Here is a 21,608-nt window from a genome sequence, read left to right as displayed (position 1 = left end):
GGCCCTGCGTGGCCCGAAACGTTGCCAAACTTTATGTCTGCCGTGAGCCAATAAAAACACTTTTCTTCACAAGACAAGTTTGATTGGTGTGCTACAGTTTTCTTTGGATGTTAGCATGAGAGACAGACACACCGTTTAATATGATTAAGTCTATCATGGTTATCATGGTTTATGACAAGGTGAGGCAGAACAATCAGCTTTGAGGAATGACAGAACAAAGTCACAGAAGGCCCAAGGACACTTGTGCAATTAAAGAAAGATTAAAGACTAGGTGGGTGTTTAATAAAATAATGAATGCAGAATCCGTATCAGGACCATTGAAGCAAACTGACAATAAAAGACATTTGTACATGGGCAACATCTATTACAAGAGGCAGGATGGGCAGTTTATAAGCAGATCACAGAGTTGTTTGCTTAGTTTTAGAGTCCAGAATGCCAGTGTTCTGTAACCCTGTGTGCAATATGTATAAAAACAAGGTGTTTTCAATATCTAATGAGGACTGTATTGTGCATGAGCAACTGTCAGTTCACAAAACATGTTATTACAAATATTTGTTTTACATAAAATATCTGCAAAATATATTTGTCTTTGCTTTGATACAAAACACAAATAAAAAGTATAAATTTGATTTGTTTGTGTTTTCATCAGAGGGTTTCAGGTTTACCAATTAATTGTAGCCATATCCTACTACCTTGTGTAATATGTTGTGCCTGTATAGAGCCAAATCAAAGTACTGTATACGTGACTTTTTTTAGCACAATATACACAACAGAAGACCTACCAAAGCTAGAAAAGATCTAATTGGAGCAAATCACTTACAAATAATGTTGCAAAACACAGTTGAGAACACAATTACACAGCATAATAGAATTCATGTTTGTAGAAAAAAATACTTAAATTGTATTAGACTTTCTCAGTAAATCAATCCCAACATGTATATTTCTGTTTTGTATTACAGAGCTCAAATGTAATATTCATTGTAATGAGCCATTTATGTATAAGACACAGCACTACCATAAATTTTGAAAGCCAAAACATAAAAAATAAAAATGCATTAGCGATATCTTTGGTTTTCCTTCTGCAGTGCAGAATGTAATGCCAAAGCTGTCATGTCCCCTAGGCATAACCTACAACTAATTTTCCCTGTGTTCCAGAAGATCTAATCAAACAAATGAAAATGTTTCATCTTGTAATGGAAATTGATTTAGTTGAAATAAGTGAATGTGTGGGAGGAACATGGCGGCAGAAAGCTGGGCTGTGCTGGGTAAAGGCCTATTTATCTATCAATATAATTCCCCAGGAATGAAAGGGATTCCTGCATCCAGTTGTAACCAGTTGCAGAAGCAATGATGTATGTGTAAAGTCAGGCAAAGATTCTGGTTAGGTATGTTAAGAATATTAATATATTTGTTATTATTTCTTGTTTCATATCAAGATGATTTGCTTAAACACAGTAATATTGAAGGGGGGAATTGCCTTGTAGTATGATGTAGAGAATTATATTCTGAAACAATTGCAGTTGGTTGACAGATCACATATGCCTAGAACTGTACAACGCATACTAAGCTCAATTTAAGGATTTCACCCTCTTTACAATATGGATATTGGAATCCAAGAGGCATTTTAGAAAACTGACAGGTAATATATTTGGATTGTCTTCCCTGGTCTATCATAACCCTCCAGGCTTTGGTAGATAACACATTACCCGTGACAAGCCTTGCAATAATTGAATGGACTGATAATTGATGGGTTGGATGGAGTTGGGCATAAATGATACTGATGAGTGTTAAAGCGCACTAGTATCTAGATCTGAGGTCCTCAACCTTTTTTAACCATGAGCCACATTCAGTTGTAAAAAGAGTTGGGGTCCAATACAACCATGATTAAAAAGTACATCTGTTTTATTTATCTGGAGCAACATGTTGCTCACAAGCCACTGCTCTAGATACTCCTAAAGGCTCAGTAGCGGGAAAAAATAGATAGTGTTACATTTTTTGTCAACTGTAATTTATATAGTTCTCTTTAAAGCAATCATCTGGATAATAATACTTTGTCAACAAATGATTATTTTGCTGAATGAATGGATACTGTACAAAGGGCCATACACAATATGGCTGCATTTCTATTGCTCAGTTCACTCAACCTGATAACAAAAACAGCAAGAAGCAAAGATAGGCTGTCGCACTATGGTGCATCAGCAGGTTCAATTTGAAATGTCTAGATATTGACCAGGGTTACGACCCTCATTATAAAGATGAATCTATTGCTAGGTTTATGGCCAGCATTACACCGAACATAATAGCTTTGTAATAGCTTTAATGCAGAGGGGAGGGTGGTGTTACACAGTGTTTGAGAATCCCTTATTTGCATTAAAAATTTGATTCCCAGAAAGGCAGTGTAATTGAATTGAATTTTACTCCTTTTTTGTGTGTGACGTAATTGTCAATCTGTTTTTTATACCCTTCATTTGTAATAGTTTTAAGGTGTATGCAGTTGAAAATAGCTACAGATGAATACGTTTACTACTAGCAGGAAAATAGAATGACGGTATATGCATTCCCCTAAACTGGGAGCAACTGTGATAGGGTATAGTGGCCATTTATGCAAATATATTAATGACTTTTCCTTTTATTTGTTAAGTGACTATGGACAATTTCCATCTCATGTTTTAATAGTTTTACTGGTTTCCTTGTCTTGTTTGCAAATACATACAGAGATGTAAACATGATACCAGTACACGTCTTTAGAATGCACTGCCTGTCTGATGTGCATTTATTTTTATTGTAAGCCTTTTCACATAGGAGATTTGTTTGAAAGAGGTGTTAGTTGTAATGAAATGTGGCATGTATAGTATCACCTTTGTACTTTTCTGATGCTGATATATGTGAATATTTTCTTTTTCGTGTTAAAGGTTGACAGTGTCGATTTGGTGCGGCTCATTTATAAACTTTACACAGGGTAGATTGGTTCGCACAGTGAATATATTTGCCCTGCACATGGTTACATTTATAAAGCTGAATAAGAGTGTGCAAAAAGAATTGCGAATTTTCTCGCAATGCGCATGTATATAAGAGCTTTTTAAATATGTAAAAAATTGCAAATGGTATTTGAATTACGCCACAACTTTGGTGGTGGAGAAAATATTCACAAAACAGTTTCGCAAATTGCGAATTGAAGTTGCTGTCATCGCTATTTTCACGCACAACAAACTCGCACAATGGGTGCACTCATGCAGACATCAGTCTCATGTGCGAGCCATTTGCGAAAATTTATTCAAATGCAAATTCGCAAAAACTGGAAAGATGGGCACAGCAGTGCAATATATTAGCCTTCACGAAAAATCATGTGCAGAACAACCATTTGCGAATAAATAAACTAGGCTAAAATGTGTTTAGGAAAAGGTCAAGAACATAAGAACCACGAGATGTAATTATTGGCCACAATCCCTATTTGTATCTTGCTTGAACCGAGTAGTAGCTATTTGCAGGCAAATACCACCTGGTGTGAATAATAGATATTTTGTGTGTGCTTTATTGCCAGGATATCTCTAGGAGGGGGTCACTTGATAAAGGTTTCAATCTCACTGAACTTAAATGACACCTAGCAAGTGTCCTTTACAATTGAAGTGTGTTGCTTCTATTTTGGTCCCTAGCGATGCTATTTAGGTTCCCAAATAGAAAGATGGAGGTTTGGGAAGTGAAACAGCAAAATATTATCTGAGCTCTAGGACTTCACATTCAGCTTCATTATGTGCAATAGATTTATTTCAATGATTGTAATAATAATCTGTACAAACTGAATATAATGTGTGCATTACAAGTGAATTTATGTACATTCAGTGGAATAAATACAGTATAATGCTCCTCTGCAACTGTACAGCCATTGTATAATGTCACTTATTGGGCAATGCTCCAGATCCAAGTATGTTTATATTGTTCATTACCAGTGAAGCCACTCGCTTGATTTTTAGCCAACTGGCTTATAGAGTTCATCTTATATTTATGATTTAATTTATAATGAAAGATGAATTGCAGTGGGATTTATATTCTGCATTTGTAATAATGCTACTCATTTCACATTTTATTTGAATGCTTGTCAGTTGGCCAACCATTCAGACTTTACACCGATGATGTATAATCCATGCTGTACTATAACGTTTGGTTGTTGCAGAAACTGTAGCTCTCCTGTGAGGATGTGGAAAGATATGGGGACATTTCTCCAGGTTTTACTGAAACTGTATAGAAAATAATCTAATAATAATAATAATCTAATAATAAGATTACATATGTTTTCCCTTTATTAGCAATGCTACAGCTGACCTTGCACATAACTGCTGGTAAAATGTAGGCAGGGGATAACAGGCAGACTACAAGGGGCAGATACTGCTTTCAATAGCAACTACATTAACAATTAACCTTAAAACTACTGACAGTGTGTATTAAATATATACTGGAAAGTTTAAAGTTACCATTTCTTTCATAATGCATTATATTATTTTTGGGTTTACAGCAGCTGACCTGACCTGAAGGAGAACTGATTTCTGCTGCATTGTTTAAAGAGACAGAACCACGAAAGAGAAAAGGATAAACTAATACAGCTTTCTGCAATTACGATACCTATAATTTTAAAATCCCTGACCTTCTTGAATTAATATATACTGGAAAGTTGCTTAGAATGTTTGTGCAAAAAAACAGTTTTTGGGTCTATAACCACAGCATTCAAACCACCAGTTAAATAAATAACAGCTGAGAATAGAAAAATAAAGCCATTTCAGTTTGGACTAATATAATCTGCTGCCTATCTAATGTTCATTTCAAAGAACAGCCCCAGAATTAGGTTGGATTCATATAAAATGCCTGTGACAGTTCAGTTATTTATTCTCACTTTTGTTTTGCTAATGCATTTTCTGCTAAAGCTTTGGAATCAAGAGTGATGATACTGTTCCATTTGATGAATGTATATTGGTAGTTCATGCAGGATGCTTTCCCTGTTACATGGGAAGGGCTTCAGCACATATATTGACCTCATATTATTTTTTTGTAATATTCCACTTGTAATTGCACTACATCTCCCAGCCAGCCTTCGGCTGTTAGTGGGTTACTAAGGGGGTTATTTACTAAACTCCGAATGCAAAAATCATTATTTTTTTTTATAAATTCTGACTTTTAAAAAATCACGATTTTTTTCGGAATTTATTAAACCCCGAGGATGGAAAAGTCCGAATCAGAAAATCCAGCATCTCAGACCTGCCGAGGTTGCATATAAGTCAATGGGAGAAGTCCAAATAATATTTTGCTGGGTTTCGTGCAATACTTAGGGGGTTATTTATCAAAGTCCGAATTTATCTCAATGTTTTCTGCTACAAACTCCGATCAAATCCGTTCAGGTTTTTTACGCTTATTTATTATTACATTTTCCCGAAAATTTGCTTTGCAGGAAAAAAATCAGATTTTTACAAATTTTTTGGACTTTTTCGGCGATTTTCAAGATTTTATTTCGTAATTTTCACCCGAAAACTTTGGGATATTGCCCGCAAACCCAGAGCACATCCAAAAATCATTGGATCTTCTCCCATTGACTTATCCTAGACCCAGAGCAAAGTAATTGCACCTATTACTACTAGGGATGACTGAATCGATGATTTTGTCAATTCCAAGTCATAAACAGAGACAATTTTGCATACATTTTTAAAAAAATGCATTTCACAAAAATATTCTTCATTACACTGTAATTAATGTAACTGTAATAAATTGGGAATTTAAATTGTAAAGAGCCCACTTTTAAAGACCTACTTAAACGTGGCTTTTTTTTTATAAACATCTAGGGTAGTGTGGCTGTTGCTACATAGACATGAGATTAAAGCAGTCATTCTCTGTAAAGGTGGACTTTTAGGGGCAGATGTATGAAGGGTCGAATATCGAGGGTTAAATCCTACGATCGAACGATCGAAGGATTATTCCTTCGATCGAAAGATTAAATCCTTCGAATCGAACGATTCGAAGGATTTTAATACAACGATCAAAGGAATATCCTTCGATCAAAAAAACTTAGGCAAGCCTATGGGGACCTTCCCCATAGGCTAACATTGACTTCGGTAGCTTTTAGCTGCCGAAGTAGGGGGTCGAAGTTTTTTTTAAAGAGGCAGTACTTCAACTATCGAATGGTCGAATAGTCGAACGATTTTTAGTTCGAATCGTTCGATTCGTAGTCGTAGTCGAAGGTCGAAGTAGCCCATTCGATGGTCGAAGTAGCCCAAAAAACACTTCGAAATTCGAAGTTTTTTTAATTCGAATCCTTCACTCGAGCTTCATGAATCGGCCCCTTAGTATAATGGAGAGTAGTAGTAGGCAATTTTCAGTTGCTTTTAATTTTTCCACGTTTTTGTACTGATCAGTAATACCCCTCAATCAGCAATCAGATGAATCCTTAACCTATCATTTTATTGTGCCCACTATTTCTATTGTGCCCTATCTTTCTATGTAGATCATTGCTTTTAGTTCAAATGCTTTAAATATTTTAAGATGATTTCTCTCTTAGCATGTGCACATTTTACACCAATACACATCTGAGCATTTGTCTTGGCAGCATTGGCTTCCTTTGAGCAGAAGAAACGAGGCAGTAACAAATTATGCTGTATCCTGTCTCCTCCACCACCACCATTATTCCCTCCTCTGCCATTCTTCAGAGAACGAAACTGGGTGAGTTTACTAGACAGTATACGTCTTTCTTTCATAGAAGTTATTCCACTAGACACTAGCAAAAAACATTTTTTAACTTCAATTGCTTAAAGAATGGGAATGTTTAGACTGTGATAGCCTTTTGATAGCCATCTTGACTTGAGATATATTCTTTCGTTGGAACTTCACTACCTTCTAAGCTTGCAGAAAAAAGAATATCAGATGTCTGGTATCATAGAACATTCCAGAATCAGGACCATAAAATCAATCTGCAAATAGCATTTGAAAGACCAACAGAGTCTGATATACCTTTTGCACATGGGATCACCAACAGAAAAATAGATTCCACTACTGGCATTCAGGAAACATCCTCCACGATGAAAAGAGAAATCTCAACAAGGGAACCATAGGATATAGCACAAGCTTTTATTTTGGAAGTAAGGCCCTTCTGATTAGAAATGATAAAATCATTCTACTTTTGACAGAGAGAAATGCTTCATCAAACCCCATCTGTAGAGAAAAGCAGCTTTGAAAGCATATCTAAGTCAACAGCTGATGACCACCATGGTCACATGCATGGAAAGACTTTCCGCTAACACAATGCCTTCAGATTCCAAGCTCCCTTATAGTTTCAGGTAATTGACTGATCTCTGTTCATGCAAGAAGACACAGGCTGAAAGAAATTGTAGCATCCTTCAGAGCATGTTAGAATAGAATGGAAAGGGTTTATATACATGTAGCTTGCTGTTGTTCTGTCTCTTGATTATAATGGCTATTTTTAGATCTGAAGCATTGTGTAACCTCAACATGACATGGTATTTTTTTGTTTTGTTTAATGGAAGCCATTGCATCTTTATTTCTACCTCAGTATGTGACATTATGCTCTGTCACCCTGTGTATGCTCTACTGACAAACAGTGGGGCACATTTCTCATCTGCTCCCTGTCTGCCAGTAGATGAAACACATACAGTAACTAAGGTTGAGCAGGATGAATGCTGCCAATGCATTCACATGTATGAGGCTGCAGTATGGAAGGTCAGTATTACAACATGTAGATCTACAGGGTAGATTATTTTCTTTCTACAATTTATTAATTTTGGAGAACCATATAATTAAATGGTGTAAATAAGAAATTTCCTGTTAATCTTAAAATTCTTGGAAACTCTAAGCAACACTTTCTGAAGTCAGTAATTCTTCAATGGAAACAATTAAATCCCTCAAAACATTTGCTTAGGGGAGCTTGCCACTGAAGGTTAGAACCAATACAGCTAATAGAAGTTCCTGCATTTCATTAAATGTACGTTCATTTCTGTACATGCAGCAGGTATAGAAAGAGCTGTGCTAGCACTGCAGTATGCATAATATTGGCAGTTACTGTGCTGAAGACAACAGAATTCTTTATGGGGAAAGCAGGGTTTGAGTTGTTAAAACAGTGGAAAAAATGCACATATTTGTGGGGCATGCAAATATTTGTTTTTAAACCTTATGTAGTGTTGTTCATAGAACTGTATTTTTTTCATCACCTAAAGTTAGTTTTTATTTTAGATTTTCTATTGCAAGGGGATTGTCCATGTATTGTGATGACTAGGTATATACTGTAGCTGTTGACACAGGCACAAGGACCTGACATAGGCACATATATCATATGCTTTAAGCTTTAAGCTTCAACTAAGAAACAAGCGTGTAGTCTTTTCAGGCAATGACATACAAGGTGTTTGTCTTCCATAGCATTATCTGGCATTTTGTTACAGCTACAGATCAGATGCTTTGCATCCCAGGTTCTAAGTTGTAACTCCTGCTAGCACTTTGTTATCTTATGTATCTATTGTACATAGATTTCAGATAATACATCAATGTTATGATGATGTCTCATGAGTATACTGTCACTATGTTTTTTTGTTTATCTTATGTTTAAGCAGCCTCCAGTATTTAATCCAGTGAATAATCCTACAGTTCTATCATGTGTGCCAGGCCCGCAAGGACCAGAGGGACCTCCTGGCCCACAGGTTTGTATATTTTTGCCAATATAATTAGTATTACAATAACTGCATAAATGTGTTTATTGCTGTGATGTACTCCAGATTGGTTTTAATTACTTGGTGATTGGTTGCCCGTGTACATTTTCTAGAATACACATACCAAAGCTACTCAGGAAGAACGCTGGAAGCAGAACATTCTTCTTCAGTGCCAAATAATTCAATATTATACTTCTATTTCTCACTTTTCATCAACCTTCTTTAGGACACCCTCCTTGTCTTTCTTTTGCCTTTTGCCTTCAAACACAAATATGCATTATAAACGCTAAAGACAATTGCATCTAATTTCGTATTGTATTCACTAGGAGTAAAGTGATTTCTATTTAATGGGGGGGGAAAATGGTAGCGCTGGGCCCTAAGTTCAATTCCATTCTGGGAACTATCTGCAAGGAATTTCCTCCCACACTCCAAAACCATACAGGCAGATTAGCTGGCTTCTTGTGAAACTTACTATAGCTTACTATAGCTGCATAAATGTGTTGATGATATATAAATAAGAGATAATACTAACCTATACTTCATAATGAATGTCTTCCCATAATCTGTTTGCCCATATTAGTTACATAGTTACATAGTTACATAGTTAAATTGGGTTGAAAAAAGACAAAGTCCATCAAGTTCAACCCCTCCAAATGAAAACCCAGCATCCATACACATACCCCTCCCTACTTTTAATTTAATTCTATATACCCATACCTATATATCACAATAGCCTATTGGTCACATTCTGTCTGCCCTCATATTAGATATCCACAAGTTTGTTTGCAAGGACGGCTTAGTGATCTTATTTCCCAAATAGCATATGATATGAATAACAGTGACCATAAAACAATATTAAGGAGTATATCAGACGCAAGCATAAACCTCACAATCACAGATTTCTTATGCCTTTGTATTCTTGAAAATTAAGCTTAATTTATATTTTTTTTTTGTTACTAGGGCCCTCATGGTGCTCCAGGGTCACCAGGAACAAAAGGAGAGAAAGTAGGTCAACCCTTTGTGCTTTACCCTATCTGGTTAAAATCTTGAATTTTCTAATACATTGCCGCTTGCTCTGCTTTGTAGCACAGTATCTGTACTGAGGTTTACTACAGATCAGGAATATCCAGTGAAGAGCCAAGCAATGCAATACACATATTCCATTATTTATGAACCTCTTGGCAGGTGATCTCATCCACAGCCTTTGATTTATACTCCTGCATATATCTGGCTGCAATGGTTTGAATGTAATCAACACAGAGATGATATAATTTGTAAATCCTCCAGCTACAGCAGCCTCTAATCCTGTTCCACAATATAAAGACTTGTGTAAGACTAAATAGCCATGATGTATTCATTTAAATGGTACTAAGTTGTATCTTCTTCTGCAGGGTGAAATTGGCAGGCCAGGAAGAAAGGTACAGTAAACCTTAATACGTGTTCCTCTTACCCACCTCTACTTTTAAGCGCTTCTATTTCAATAAATATTTTTGTATGTGGTAAGAAATTGCTTCTGTAGTATGTGATTCTTTTCATAGGAGGGCAGCAATGTGATCCAAGGTTTTCAATGTTTAAAACATGCGGTGACTAAGGCTTATAATTTGTAGAAATCCTTTGTTGAAGAGGTGATATCTTGTTCATTTCATTCTGGATTTTGGGTCAATTAAGTATGCTGCCATGATAATACATCTGCATTTGTGGTTATTTAGGGGCACATTTACTTAGCTCGAGTGAAGGATTAGAAGGAAAAAAACTTCGAATTTCGAAGTTTTTTTTTTGGCTACTTCAACCATCGAATTGGCTACTTCAACTACGACTTTGACTTCGAATCGAACGATTCAAACTAAAAATCGATCGATTCGATAGTCAAAGTACTGTCTCTTTAAAAAAAACTTCGCCCACCTACTTCGCCACCTAAAACCTACCAAGCACCAATGTTAGCCTACGGGGAAGGTCCCCACAGGCTTTCCTAGCAATTTGTGATCTAAGGAAAATCGTTTGATGTATTAAAATCCTTCGAATCGTTAGAATCTTTCCTTCGATCATTCGATCGAATGAATTGCGGTAAATCCTTCGACCGATATTTGCAGTCGAAGAAACTTCGATGGTTGAATATCGAGGGTTAATTAATCCTCGATATTCGACCCACAGTAAATGTGCCCTTTAATGTTTGCTACCAATAAATCATAGTCTTGCAAGGCAAGTGAGGTCTGGACTATGGTTTAATATAAGAATTGCACTGGTTTGGGTTTTTTGTCTCCTCACGTGCATTTGTGCTCATACTACAGTATGTCCAAGACAGTATGGCACCACCAAGACATGTTGTGCTTTAGCCTTCCATAAAAATACTTTGTGCAAGCTCTGCAAGTTTGTTTGAAGTCTAGGCATTCACATGGTAAACCCCATACCAGCCATCTGCAAATAGCCCAGGTCCTTCACATGCTGTGCATTTAATCCCATGGGAGAGCACAGTGATACGTCATACACATCCCCTGAGTAGGAAGTGCGCTCATTTAGAACATAGGAAACATCATTTATATAGCTGCAGGACAGTTTCTATAAAAGTGCTCACAGAAAGGAGCTGCTTTTTTTGTAAAAAAAAGACTTTCACGTCTTATAAAATCCAACGGCAATTTCACCTGGTCACTTCATATTGAGTTATTAGATTATAGCTCTACTTAAAGGGATACTGTCATGGGAAAACATGTTTTTTACATAACGCATAAGTTAATAGTGCTACTCCAGCAGAAGTATGCATTGAATCCATTTCTCAAAAGAGCAAACAGATTTTTTTTATATTCAATTTTGAAATCTGACATGGGGCTAGACATTTTGTCAATTTCCCAGCTGCCCCTGGTCATTTGACTTGTGCCTGCACTTTAGGAGAGACATGCTTTCTGGCAGGCTGCTGTTTTTCCTTCTCAATGTTACTGAATGTTTCTCAGTGAGACATGGGTTTTTACTTTTGAGTGTTGTTCTTCAACCAGGTAGTTGTTATCTTGTGTTAGGGAGCTGCTATCTGGTTAAATTCCCATTGTTCTTTTGTTTGGCTGCTGGGGGAAAAAGGGAGGGGGTGATATCACTCCAACTTGCAATACAGCAGTAAAGAGTGATTGAAGTTTATCAGAGCACAAGTCACATGACTTGGGGCAGCTGGGAAATTGACAATATGTCTAGCCCCATGTCAGATTTCAAAATTGAATATAAAAAAATCTGTTTGCTCTTTTGAGAAATGGATTTCAGTGCAGACTTCTGCTGGGGCAGCACTATTAACTGATTCATTTTGAAAAACTGCTCTGTCCCTGGATTTCCAGCTTCTGCTTCAATGACCCGATTCTAAACTAATCCTTTATTTAGTAGTGTCCTTTTGTAAACCCAGACAACCCAACCCAACCTACTACTTATTTTAAACTATCTACCTGGTCTTTTTCTTGTTGTATGGGGAATAAAGTATCAGCTATGTGTAGGGGCCCCTATGGGTTAATCTGCCCTGCAGCTTTAAGGCCCCCACCTTTTTCTTAGAGTGATCTGCCAGGAGAGAATGACACTCCCCTGCTACACTGCTATATAGTGTGTGTAGGGAGTGGCCACTTCCTCTTTGGCCTGTGGATGCTGATCCAGCTGGGTGTGCTCAGGGGAGCCTGGGTACAGCAAGGCCCAGAAAGGCCCATGTGCTTTGGAGAAGAAGTTGGAGACCAGGTAACCCCGTGAATGAGGAATAGTTACACTAGGGCAGACTTGTTATAGTCTCTCTAGGAGAGAAAGGCAGAGAGGTGAGAGAGAAAGAGCAGCTGAAGCTCCAACAAGGATTTGCAGTAAGGGAGTAGCTTCCCAGAGGCTGTGTGTTGCCTCCAGTCAGGGACCTCAGTGAAGAGGGACTGTAGGGTAGAAGCTGCTTTCCTGACAACTTCCAGGAGGGAATGTGTGTGAATACTGCAAATGCCTAATGGAGACCTTTCCTCTGTGAGAAATGCCTAATGCCTGCAGCTCTGTGTGAGTAAATGTGCTATTGCCTCAGCTCCTGCGTGAGTACTAAACCTGTGGTCACTTGCCTTGTGCATAGTTAAATAAACCGTTTTCTGTTTTACTGCAAGAACCTCCTGGCCCCATCTTTTGTTGTATGCACAGTAGCCTGGGGGATGTAGTTGCACTACACCATAGAGGGAACACTTCCACATAGCAAAGGCCCTGACCCTGTTGTGTAAGTCGCAGTGTAACCCATGCTTCTACTGCTAGCTGGACAGTTTAACTATTTGTGTGCTATGCATCCCAAATAGGTGTTACATATGCTTGTAGCATCATTCCCATTTGTAAGACTGTTAGTACAACTCCAGGTTAACCATTTAATCTGTTAACAAATGCTGCTTTGTTTGACTTTTCTCTTTGAGATCAAGATGTAGAATATGGTTTTATTTTCATATTCTCTAATAAAAGTAATGGGCAAAAAGTAGCAAAAAGAATGTCCCATGCATTAAACCAATGTTAGAAAAAATGAGGTAGTGTCCAACAGCTGCCAGTTTGATGTCTCTGATATACAGTAGGAAGTCTAAACACTGTTTTTTCTATATAACCTTGCATTTTGATATGAGGCAACCCATTGTCAGCAAGTATATACAGTATGTGGTACAGTATTTGATTATGGCTTGTTTGTGTTATCCCTGCTCAGGGTAGGACTGGCCCACCTGGTGTTCCTGGAATGCCTGGGCCTATAGGCCCTGCAGGACCAATGGGACAGAAGGTAAGCAGTGCGTTCATCTTAATTTATTTAACTGAGCCATTATTGGCCTGTTCTACAAGATCACATAACCTTTTAAATATTTGTATTATATAAAATTGTTTCCATATTAAACATCATGTGAAGAAACCCAGTTTGGCCCCTAGAAGAAAAAGTTCCTCCTTGTTATGGGTTCCATTGTGGAGACAAGAAATGGTATTGCATTGACTGACTGACTGGCTGGTGCTGATGAATTTTTGTTGGGACATAATGATACTTCTGTAATTTGATAAGTAAATTGAGGCCAATTTTGTTACTTCCTGCAGGGAGAAAAAGGTGATTCAGCAATACTGGGAGTGCCGGGCTCCAGAGGACCAATGGGCCCTGAGGTTTGTTGGAAGGGACAGTTTCCCCATTTACATGGTATTTGTTTTTGGCAGCACCTACTGTATTCCAGGCCAACCCACAGCCACCAGACAATATTATAGCTATTTATTAAAGGCAGTCTGGCAATAAATCCTTAGGTTTAACACTCTGCAGCTTACTTAGCAATTCTGCTAAAAGCACACTCACAATAACACAATTCTCATTTAGTGCTGGTATTTACAGTATTTATTGAAAATTGGTTTTAAAATAATTGTGAAAGCTACCAAGTAAATGTAATGGGCAAACAATTGTTTGCAGAAATATTATAACACTGAGTCTAATATACTGTATAAAAAGAATATTATGGAAATGAGAGACATGCCAGAAAGGAAGGGGGGCATCAAATCAATACTACTGATTGCACATACCCTTGCAAATACAAAATGTTCTTTTACCATTTCTGAATCGCGGCAACTTCTATATAGATGTCCCTTCCAGCATTGTATTTTATCTCTTTCCTCAACCACATTTTCCTTCTTTCTTTTTACTATGCCATTACTGCCTTGCTCAAATCACCACTTTTCATCTGTCACCCTCGCAACTTAATTTGTACTCACCCTCTCACTATGATGCCTTTTTTCACCTTCCCCTTATTTTTCTCAATACCTAGACTAAATGGGTCCCTAGGCAGGAAAGTGATTTTAGCCTTAAATCACCTAAAACTACAATTGCAAAAAATAGCCTATGTTTATAACTGCTTCACATAGTTCATTTTAAAGTGCAGATGCACCACTGTTGGGAAAATGTCTACTTTTTAAAATGTCTACTAGCAACATTAAGCAAATCTGATGTGACCATATTTTACCAAACATTAAGGAAGGCAATAAAGATAAGCAAAATAAGGTGCTATTCCTGTCTCTGAAGGATTAAAAAAGGGTTTATCCTCCTTACTTGCCCCAACACAGGTGCAATATGTCTTGTACAAGGCAACTCTTAACCAGATTGGGAACTATTTAGCGAACTACGATTTTGAAATTTACTGTAAATGTAATTTATCCCAGGTCGATCATTACCTAACACACTACATACATAGTAATATAGTAATATAGTAAGTTAGGTTGAAAAAAGACACATGCTCACCAAGTTCAAACTCTATTTTAACCTGCTAAAACTACAAATTGATGATCAGTCTTTGATTGGCTGTTGGTTCAAACTTAAAACCTAGTCCCAGCCAAACACAGAACCAACTATGGTAAAATATTTAAATAAATGTATTTATCAGGATACTGGCATCTAATGCTACATGCAGCTATTGCTTGTTCTGCTTTAGTACCTACTTAGTACCTACTTGCCTGGCATTATAGATATTAAAAAGTACTATTTTGTCCATGCTGCACATTTAGGTAATTTGTCTGCCATTTTCTTTAAGGATTTTCCTGGCGCTAAAGGAGAAGAGGTTAGTGCTTGAGCCTATTAATTGTTATCCAGAAACCTGTTATCCAGAAAGCTAAGAATTACAGAATGGCTATCTCTTATAGAATCCATTTCATCAAAATAATCAAAATTTGAAAACATTATTCCCTTTTTCTCTGTAATAATAAAACTGTACCTTGTACTTGATCCAAACTAAGATATAATTAATCCTTAATGGAAGCAAAACCAGCCTATTGGGTCATTTAATGTTTAATTGCCTTTCTTGTAGACATAACGTATGAAGATCCTAACTAAACATGTAACAAACACATGTAGTATTATTTCACTACAGTACTCAAGCAAACCAGTTCTTGGTAGTGCTACATTAACAAGCACACACATACTGACAGAGGCCCAAAGAGATGGGTAAACTATCCGTGTATGGTCACCAATCTAGTTAGGGTCTAGTGAGGTCTACATGTTAGTTCCCTTTATATAATTCACTTTTTAGCTAATTTCCTTGAGTTAATGTGAATTAGCCATCTGTTATATTGTAACATAAGCTGATATAATTGACTTTGTTAGTCTTTCCTCGCACTGTATATTGTTTTTAACTCATCACTAACATTTCAAGCACATATTCCTCTCATATTCGTTTCTCATGCCTTTTCATTCATTTCTTACAGACATTTCATTAGGCAAATGTGTTTCTAAAAATCAATAAAGGGAAACAATGGTTCATAAACTATACTATAGCATAATTAGTTGAATAATAATAATCCTAACTGAACTAAAAGGGGTTTGTTTTTCAAAGGGGCACATAGTAATGTGTGTTCTAGAATGTATTGATGATCTAGAATGCATATGTTTTCTCATCAACAGTTTACTTTATTGTCAGTGGGAAAGCATTTCGGGGGTGATTTCTCTCCCGTGGTTGCTCAGATTAAAATGTGGGGTTGACAAATCGCCCTGTGTGTAAAAACACTGGAAAAAGCAAACTGCTTTGAAATAAAGGTCAGGATAGATATCCAAAGATGTCTAGATTGTGCTGGTGCTTGTTGTAGAATAAATTCCTTAACTGTCCATTATGTTGTCCCTTTTGCTTATGGCAGTGTTTATGTATCAGCTAATTCAACTAATTGTATAATTATTTGCTTTCCTAGGGAATGAAAGGAGATAAGGGTGAAATGGGCCCCAGAGGTGAACTGGTATGTACTGCACAATAGTTGTTCATGTCTATCAAACTGTATTTTTCAAATGGAAATGTTCCCGTGCCAGGGCTAAGCTACTGAAGCAGCACTCAAAGGCTCGGTCATTGTTATCTACATGGAGATATTTTGCATAAAACATTGTAGCCAACACTTACCAGGCTGTGTTGCCTATAGTCACCTGCCTTATTTGTGTTGGCCATAGAACCTATAGCACACATAATTAAGACCAACCCAGAGGTAAATTTGCCAAGCGATAAATGATTCTCAATAACTCATCATTTTGGTTTCAATGAAAGGAGCAAACACCTTAATAACTAGGAATCAAAATACTGAAAATGTAATCATTGATAGCATTGATCTGCTGAAGATCCTTAAACATGGAAATCCTTAATTCATTGATATAAAATGTCTGTTCTTTTTCAGCAATGTATCTGTCAACAGAAGGAGCAATATATAGGCTTCAGAAAGCAGGGAACTAATAGAAAGACAATAAAAAGAAATACAATTTTATAACTTTGGTACAGCACATACAGTATAACACATCATTATGCATGGTTCAGCAAACTGCTTTACAGACTTACATATAGTTACATAGTTAAATTGGGTTGAAAAAAGACAAAGTCCATCAGGTTCAACCCCTTACGAACAGATTTGTCCCTGTTTACATTCAGTTGCAGTGTGTAAGTATAATAACTATAGGTTATTCTGTAGTCACATGTTACAGATAAGGGACAGACATGCTACCGTATATACTCGAGTATAAGCCGTCCCGAGTATAAGCCGAGGTACCTAATTTTACTTCCAAAAACTGTGAAAGCTTATTGACTCGAGTATAAGCCTAGGGTGAGAAATGTAGCAGCTTCTGGTAAGTTTCAATCAAAAAATTGAGGGTTTCTGCTCCCATTGGAGGTGCCGGCGTCTCGTTTTGGATGCCGGCGACCATTGTTGGACACCGGCGAATATTCTTGGAGACTATTCTTGGACGCTGGCAACTATTCTTGGACGCTGGCGACTATTCTTGGATGCTGGCGACTATTCTTGGATGCTGGCGACTATTCTTGGGCGCCGGCGACTATTCTTAGACGCTGGCGACCGTTTTTGCGCTTGACCCGAGTATAAGCCGAGGTAGAGTTTTTCAGCATATTTTGGGGGCTGAAAAACTCGGCTTATACTCGAGTATATACGGTACTCCCATTGGTGCCCTACAAAACTCTAAAAGCTGGCTGACAAACATATTTCTTGTGGGGGATGCTGGGAATTCAATTTAATAAAGAGCTGAAGGTTTACTACCTCTTCACATGGAAGCATCAACGATATTAACATGTTCTGGGAAATGCTGTTACATTGCTTTGCATTTCCAGGAAGACAGAGACAATATAAAAATGCATTCATATAATAGCAGCAATTATTTAATGAAAAGCTATCTATTAAATCTCATACATGCATTATTTGTATAGCATGCAAACTCGTAACATAATGGTGTATTGTATCTGAATCAAGCATTAAAAAATTAAAGGGGTTGTTCACCTTCCAAACACTTTTTTCAATTTAGCTGTTTTTAGATTGTTCCCTAGAAATAATGACTTTTTCCAATTACTTTCCATTATTTATTTTTTACGTTTTTTCCAAAATCTAAGTTTAAAGTTGAATGTTCCTGTCTCTGGTGTTTGAGTCTGACAGCTCAGTAATTCAGGTGCAGATTCTGAACTGTTACAATTTTGCAACATTTAGTTGATACATTTCTCAGCAGCATCTCTGGAGTATTAGCAACAATTGTATCAATTCTAACAGCTGCCTGTAATGAAACCCAGAGATTCTGCTCAGCAGGGACAAAGATAAGAAATGTATCAACTAAATTTATCAATTTAGAACAGTTTACAGGACCGGCGACCCCCCCTCCCAGAGCTGCTTCAGAAGGAGAGAAATGACACTTCATACTTCAATATTAGAAAAACCTTGACACATAGAAAATAGAAAGTCATTGGAAAAAGTCGTTATTTCTGGTGATCTATCTGATAACAACTAGTTGTTTGAAGGTGAGCAACCCCTTTAAGATGATTGGAACCATCTTATCATATATCTATATCTAGAGTACAAGAGTACATTGATTACTAACTACACATATACTCAGTCTGTACCAACCCCTCTGCAAAGACAATACCCTGCATATCCTTATTCTCTACATAATTGTGTGTCAAAATCAGAGCTGCTGTCAATAACTGCTAAAGGGAATAACTACCTATTTAAGTCATTAAAAGGGAACTGTGTAGTTAATGAAAGTGTCCCTTTTTCAATATACATATAACTTTCAAGTTATTTCTGATGGAAAAAATACAAGTCTGGCTGTTTATATTCTCTGCGCTACTGGCTCTGAATCCTAAAACAATGTTCTAAACCAGCAGAACAAACCTTGAGGAAAACTGACTCCAGTTATACTGTGTCAAGCAGTGGTACTATTACTTTAGTCTAATTTGAGAATACACTGATTACCACTACGGGCGTACAGTATTTACTAAACTCAAATTGATCTCATATTTTATAAAAAAAAAAACACAACCAAACTCCCATGCCCAATTCGATCTTATTTCTTAATAAAAAAAAAAACTCTAATCAGTTCGGGAAAAAAACAAATGAATTCAAGCCAGACATTTTTACAGAATCTCTCGATTTTTTCTATCACATTTTTTGATTTTAGGGCTAAACTCAGTGCAAAACTTCAAATTGGGCTAAACTTAGTGCAAATCTTCAATTTGAGATTGGTCCCTCTCCCATTGATCTTATACAGTACCACGACAGGTCTGAGATGGCGGATTTTCAGATTCAAGTTTTTTGCAGCATCGGGTTGTAATAAATCCCAAAAAATTTGAACTTTTTTTCCCCTGAGAAATTCTAATTTTTGCCCCAAAAGTCAAGATAAATTTGAGGTTTAGTAAATAACCCCCTAAATCTTTTTGTTCATTCTCTGTCTATGTACGGCATTGCTAAGAACAATGACCTTTAGTTTCCACAGCAAATATCAGAAAGGTATTAAGTCAGACAGGTGTAATGTATTTAAAATATTCTCCCTCACCATAAATAGAATGACTGATTCATTTATTTTTCCATTTTCCTTGCTAATTGCCACTGTAGTGTACAACATTGGAGCTTCTGACCAGAAAATAGATGTACTGGATACAATATCACCTGAAATATTGTGATCGCAGTACAAAGATACTCAGTGTATGGATAATGCACATACATATTGTTGTTGCATTACAGGATATAGATGATTTTAAACTGCTGCCATGTAGCTGAAGTAGCATAACATTGATAGATAAAGATTAGCATAATGTTTATTATTCAGTTCAGGAAATGCATTTTAATTCTATTTTCCATTCTAAATACCTTATGGTTTCGGCACTGGGTGTATGTGTTCTGTTAGGGTGGGGCTTTAAACACACGATATTATCAATAGACAAAGTAAGTGTTTGGATTCTGCATTTGTCTTTCCAGAGAATATCTTATTCGGTTAGGGTAACTTACTTATATCAGAACTGAAATTATGCTTGACGATTTACAAATGATGAGCACATCATTATCCTTTCATGGTATTTAGACCATTAATCATATGATAAACAGTCTTCACGTAATATTCCAGTACTATTGCCTGCTTAGCTAACATTAAAGCAGTTTGTTAGGAATAACATTGTTACATACAATTTTATCTGGTTGCTGGATTTACTGATCCTGGCAACCAAAAGAATTGAAGGGTCATTTACCAGTGCACCAGACTCAAGTGTTTGAGCAGTAATAGGCACAAAATTGCACCCACTGGTGCTCATTTATCCATCACTTGCATCTGGTGCATTGTTGCCCTCTGCCCTCACAGTGGATTAAAAATATGATTTGAGGTACAGTCAGTACTCTGTCCTGATATTGGCCAATTGCCAGCGGTAAGGACTGGGCGTCTTACACATTGCACATGCTGGTACTCTATGGCAGCACTCTATGGCAGGCAGTATGTACATGTCTTCCTTGCACCCACCTGCTCTGCAATTTGCTCCTTAGCTCCTAAGTCACCTCCTGCATAAGGTTGAGATCACAGCTATACCCAGGCTGCAAGGGCTCAACAAAACAGTAAGAGAACTATCACTGGCAGGGCCTGGGTGCAGCACATGTAGCCAGCCCCCTCTAGAAGTGAATATCAGACTGGATTTGCGGGCACCACCAGTAGTTCCACCCCTGAAATATTTTTCAGTGACTGGGAAAAGATCAGATCAGATTATTATAATATCAATGAGTGGTAGTCATAGAAAAAGAAAATACAATATTGCATATTGCATAATTAAGTTGCCAATAAAACTAGCTGCACAAAGCCTCTACGGTAATCCTTGTAATTTTTTCTTTTTCAGGGACTTCCGGGAATGCTAGGACAAAAAGTAAGTACTGTTTCCTTGATTATAGTAGCTGAATATTTCAAATATTTATAAACATGAAACTGTATATTGTATAGATAAAGCAAGCAGGCTAATTCATTTCACAACACTATCATAAAGTTCGGGTAACATTCTGACACATTGTGGGACAGATTTATCAAAAGACAATGCTGTACAGAGTTTTCTTTCTTTTATAAATATGATCCTAGGTCATCTAGGCAAATACAGTACATCTTTGACAGATATGATATGAAGAATCTTCTTTGAGAGTCGAGGAAAAATATTTTTTAAACATAGGCATCATTTACAAAAACCCTGGACAGAATTGCAAGAGCGCTAAGGCTGCACTTTGGTGCATACTTTGCACCCAGCCCACCATGTTGTAAATTACACCTTCTATCTTTTTTTTTTTTTTGCAGATGGGCTCAATTTTCAGAAATTATACAAACACTTTTTCTTTTTTTTTTAAAAAAAACAAAACTTTTTATACTTGTTTTTATGAGTTTTAACATTTTATGGGTTTATGTTTTTTTTAAAATTATAATTAAAACAGGGTTAATAGTAGTGATGGACGAATCTGACCCGTTTCAATTTGGCGGTAATTTGTGAAACGGCGACAAATTTGCCAAATGCATTGAAGTCAGCGGGTGACAATTTTTTTTGTTGACACGCGTCACAATTTTACCCATTGGAGTCTATGGGTGTTATTTTCATGGCAAAAGTCGGCAAAATATTTTGCATATCACTAGTTACTACCTGTTAAGTAAAAAAAGACTTGTCAGGGCTTCAAAGCTAT

General features: G+C 36.9%; 1 protein-coding gene across 5 annotated transcripts in view; it reads left to right on the top strand.

Moving 5' to 3' along the window:
- LOC108719942 (acetylcholinesterase collagenic tail peptide) overlaps positions 1 to 21,608 on the top strand; it is a 64,392-nt gene that overhangs the window by 21,391 nt on the left and 21,393 nt on the right. For 2 of the 5 annotated variants that reach the window (XM_041567513.1, XM_041567512.1), the window contains exons 2-10: positions 6,587 to 6,699; positions 8,595 to 8,684; positions 9,654 to 9,698; positions 10,085 to 10,111; positions 13,360 to 13,431; positions 13,734 to 13,796; positions 15,203 to 15,229; positions 16,350 to 16,394; positions 20,789 to 20,815. In XM_041567513.1, the coding sequence (XP_041423447.1) occupies positions 6,587 to 6,699; positions 8,595 to 8,684; positions 9,654 to 9,698; positions 10,085 to 10,111; positions 13,360 to 13,431; positions 13,734 to 13,796; positions 15,203 to 15,229; positions 16,350 to 16,394; positions 20,789 to 20,815 (509 nt within the window). The remainder of the gene's footprint in view (positions 1 to 6,586; positions 6,700 to 8,594; positions 8,685 to 9,653; positions 9,699 to 10,084; positions 10,112 to 13,359; positions 13,432 to 13,733; positions 13,797 to 15,202; positions 15,230 to 16,349; positions 16,395 to 20,788; positions 20,816 to 21,608) is intronic. The other 3 variants (XM_041567515.1, XM_041567514.1, XM_041567516.1) reach the window with 2 other exon arrangements.

Source organism: Xenopus laevis, chromosome 6S (genome assembly GCF_017654675.1).
Source record: "Xenopus laevis strain J_2021 chromosome 6S, Xenopus_laevis_v10.1, whole genome shotgun sequence".
In the NCBI taxonomy this organism is placed as follows: domain Eukaryota; kingdom Metazoa; phylum Chordata; class Amphibia; order Anura; family Pipidae; genus Xenopus; species Xenopus laevis.
This window is presented reverse-complemented; position numbering and strand designations above follow the sequence as displayed.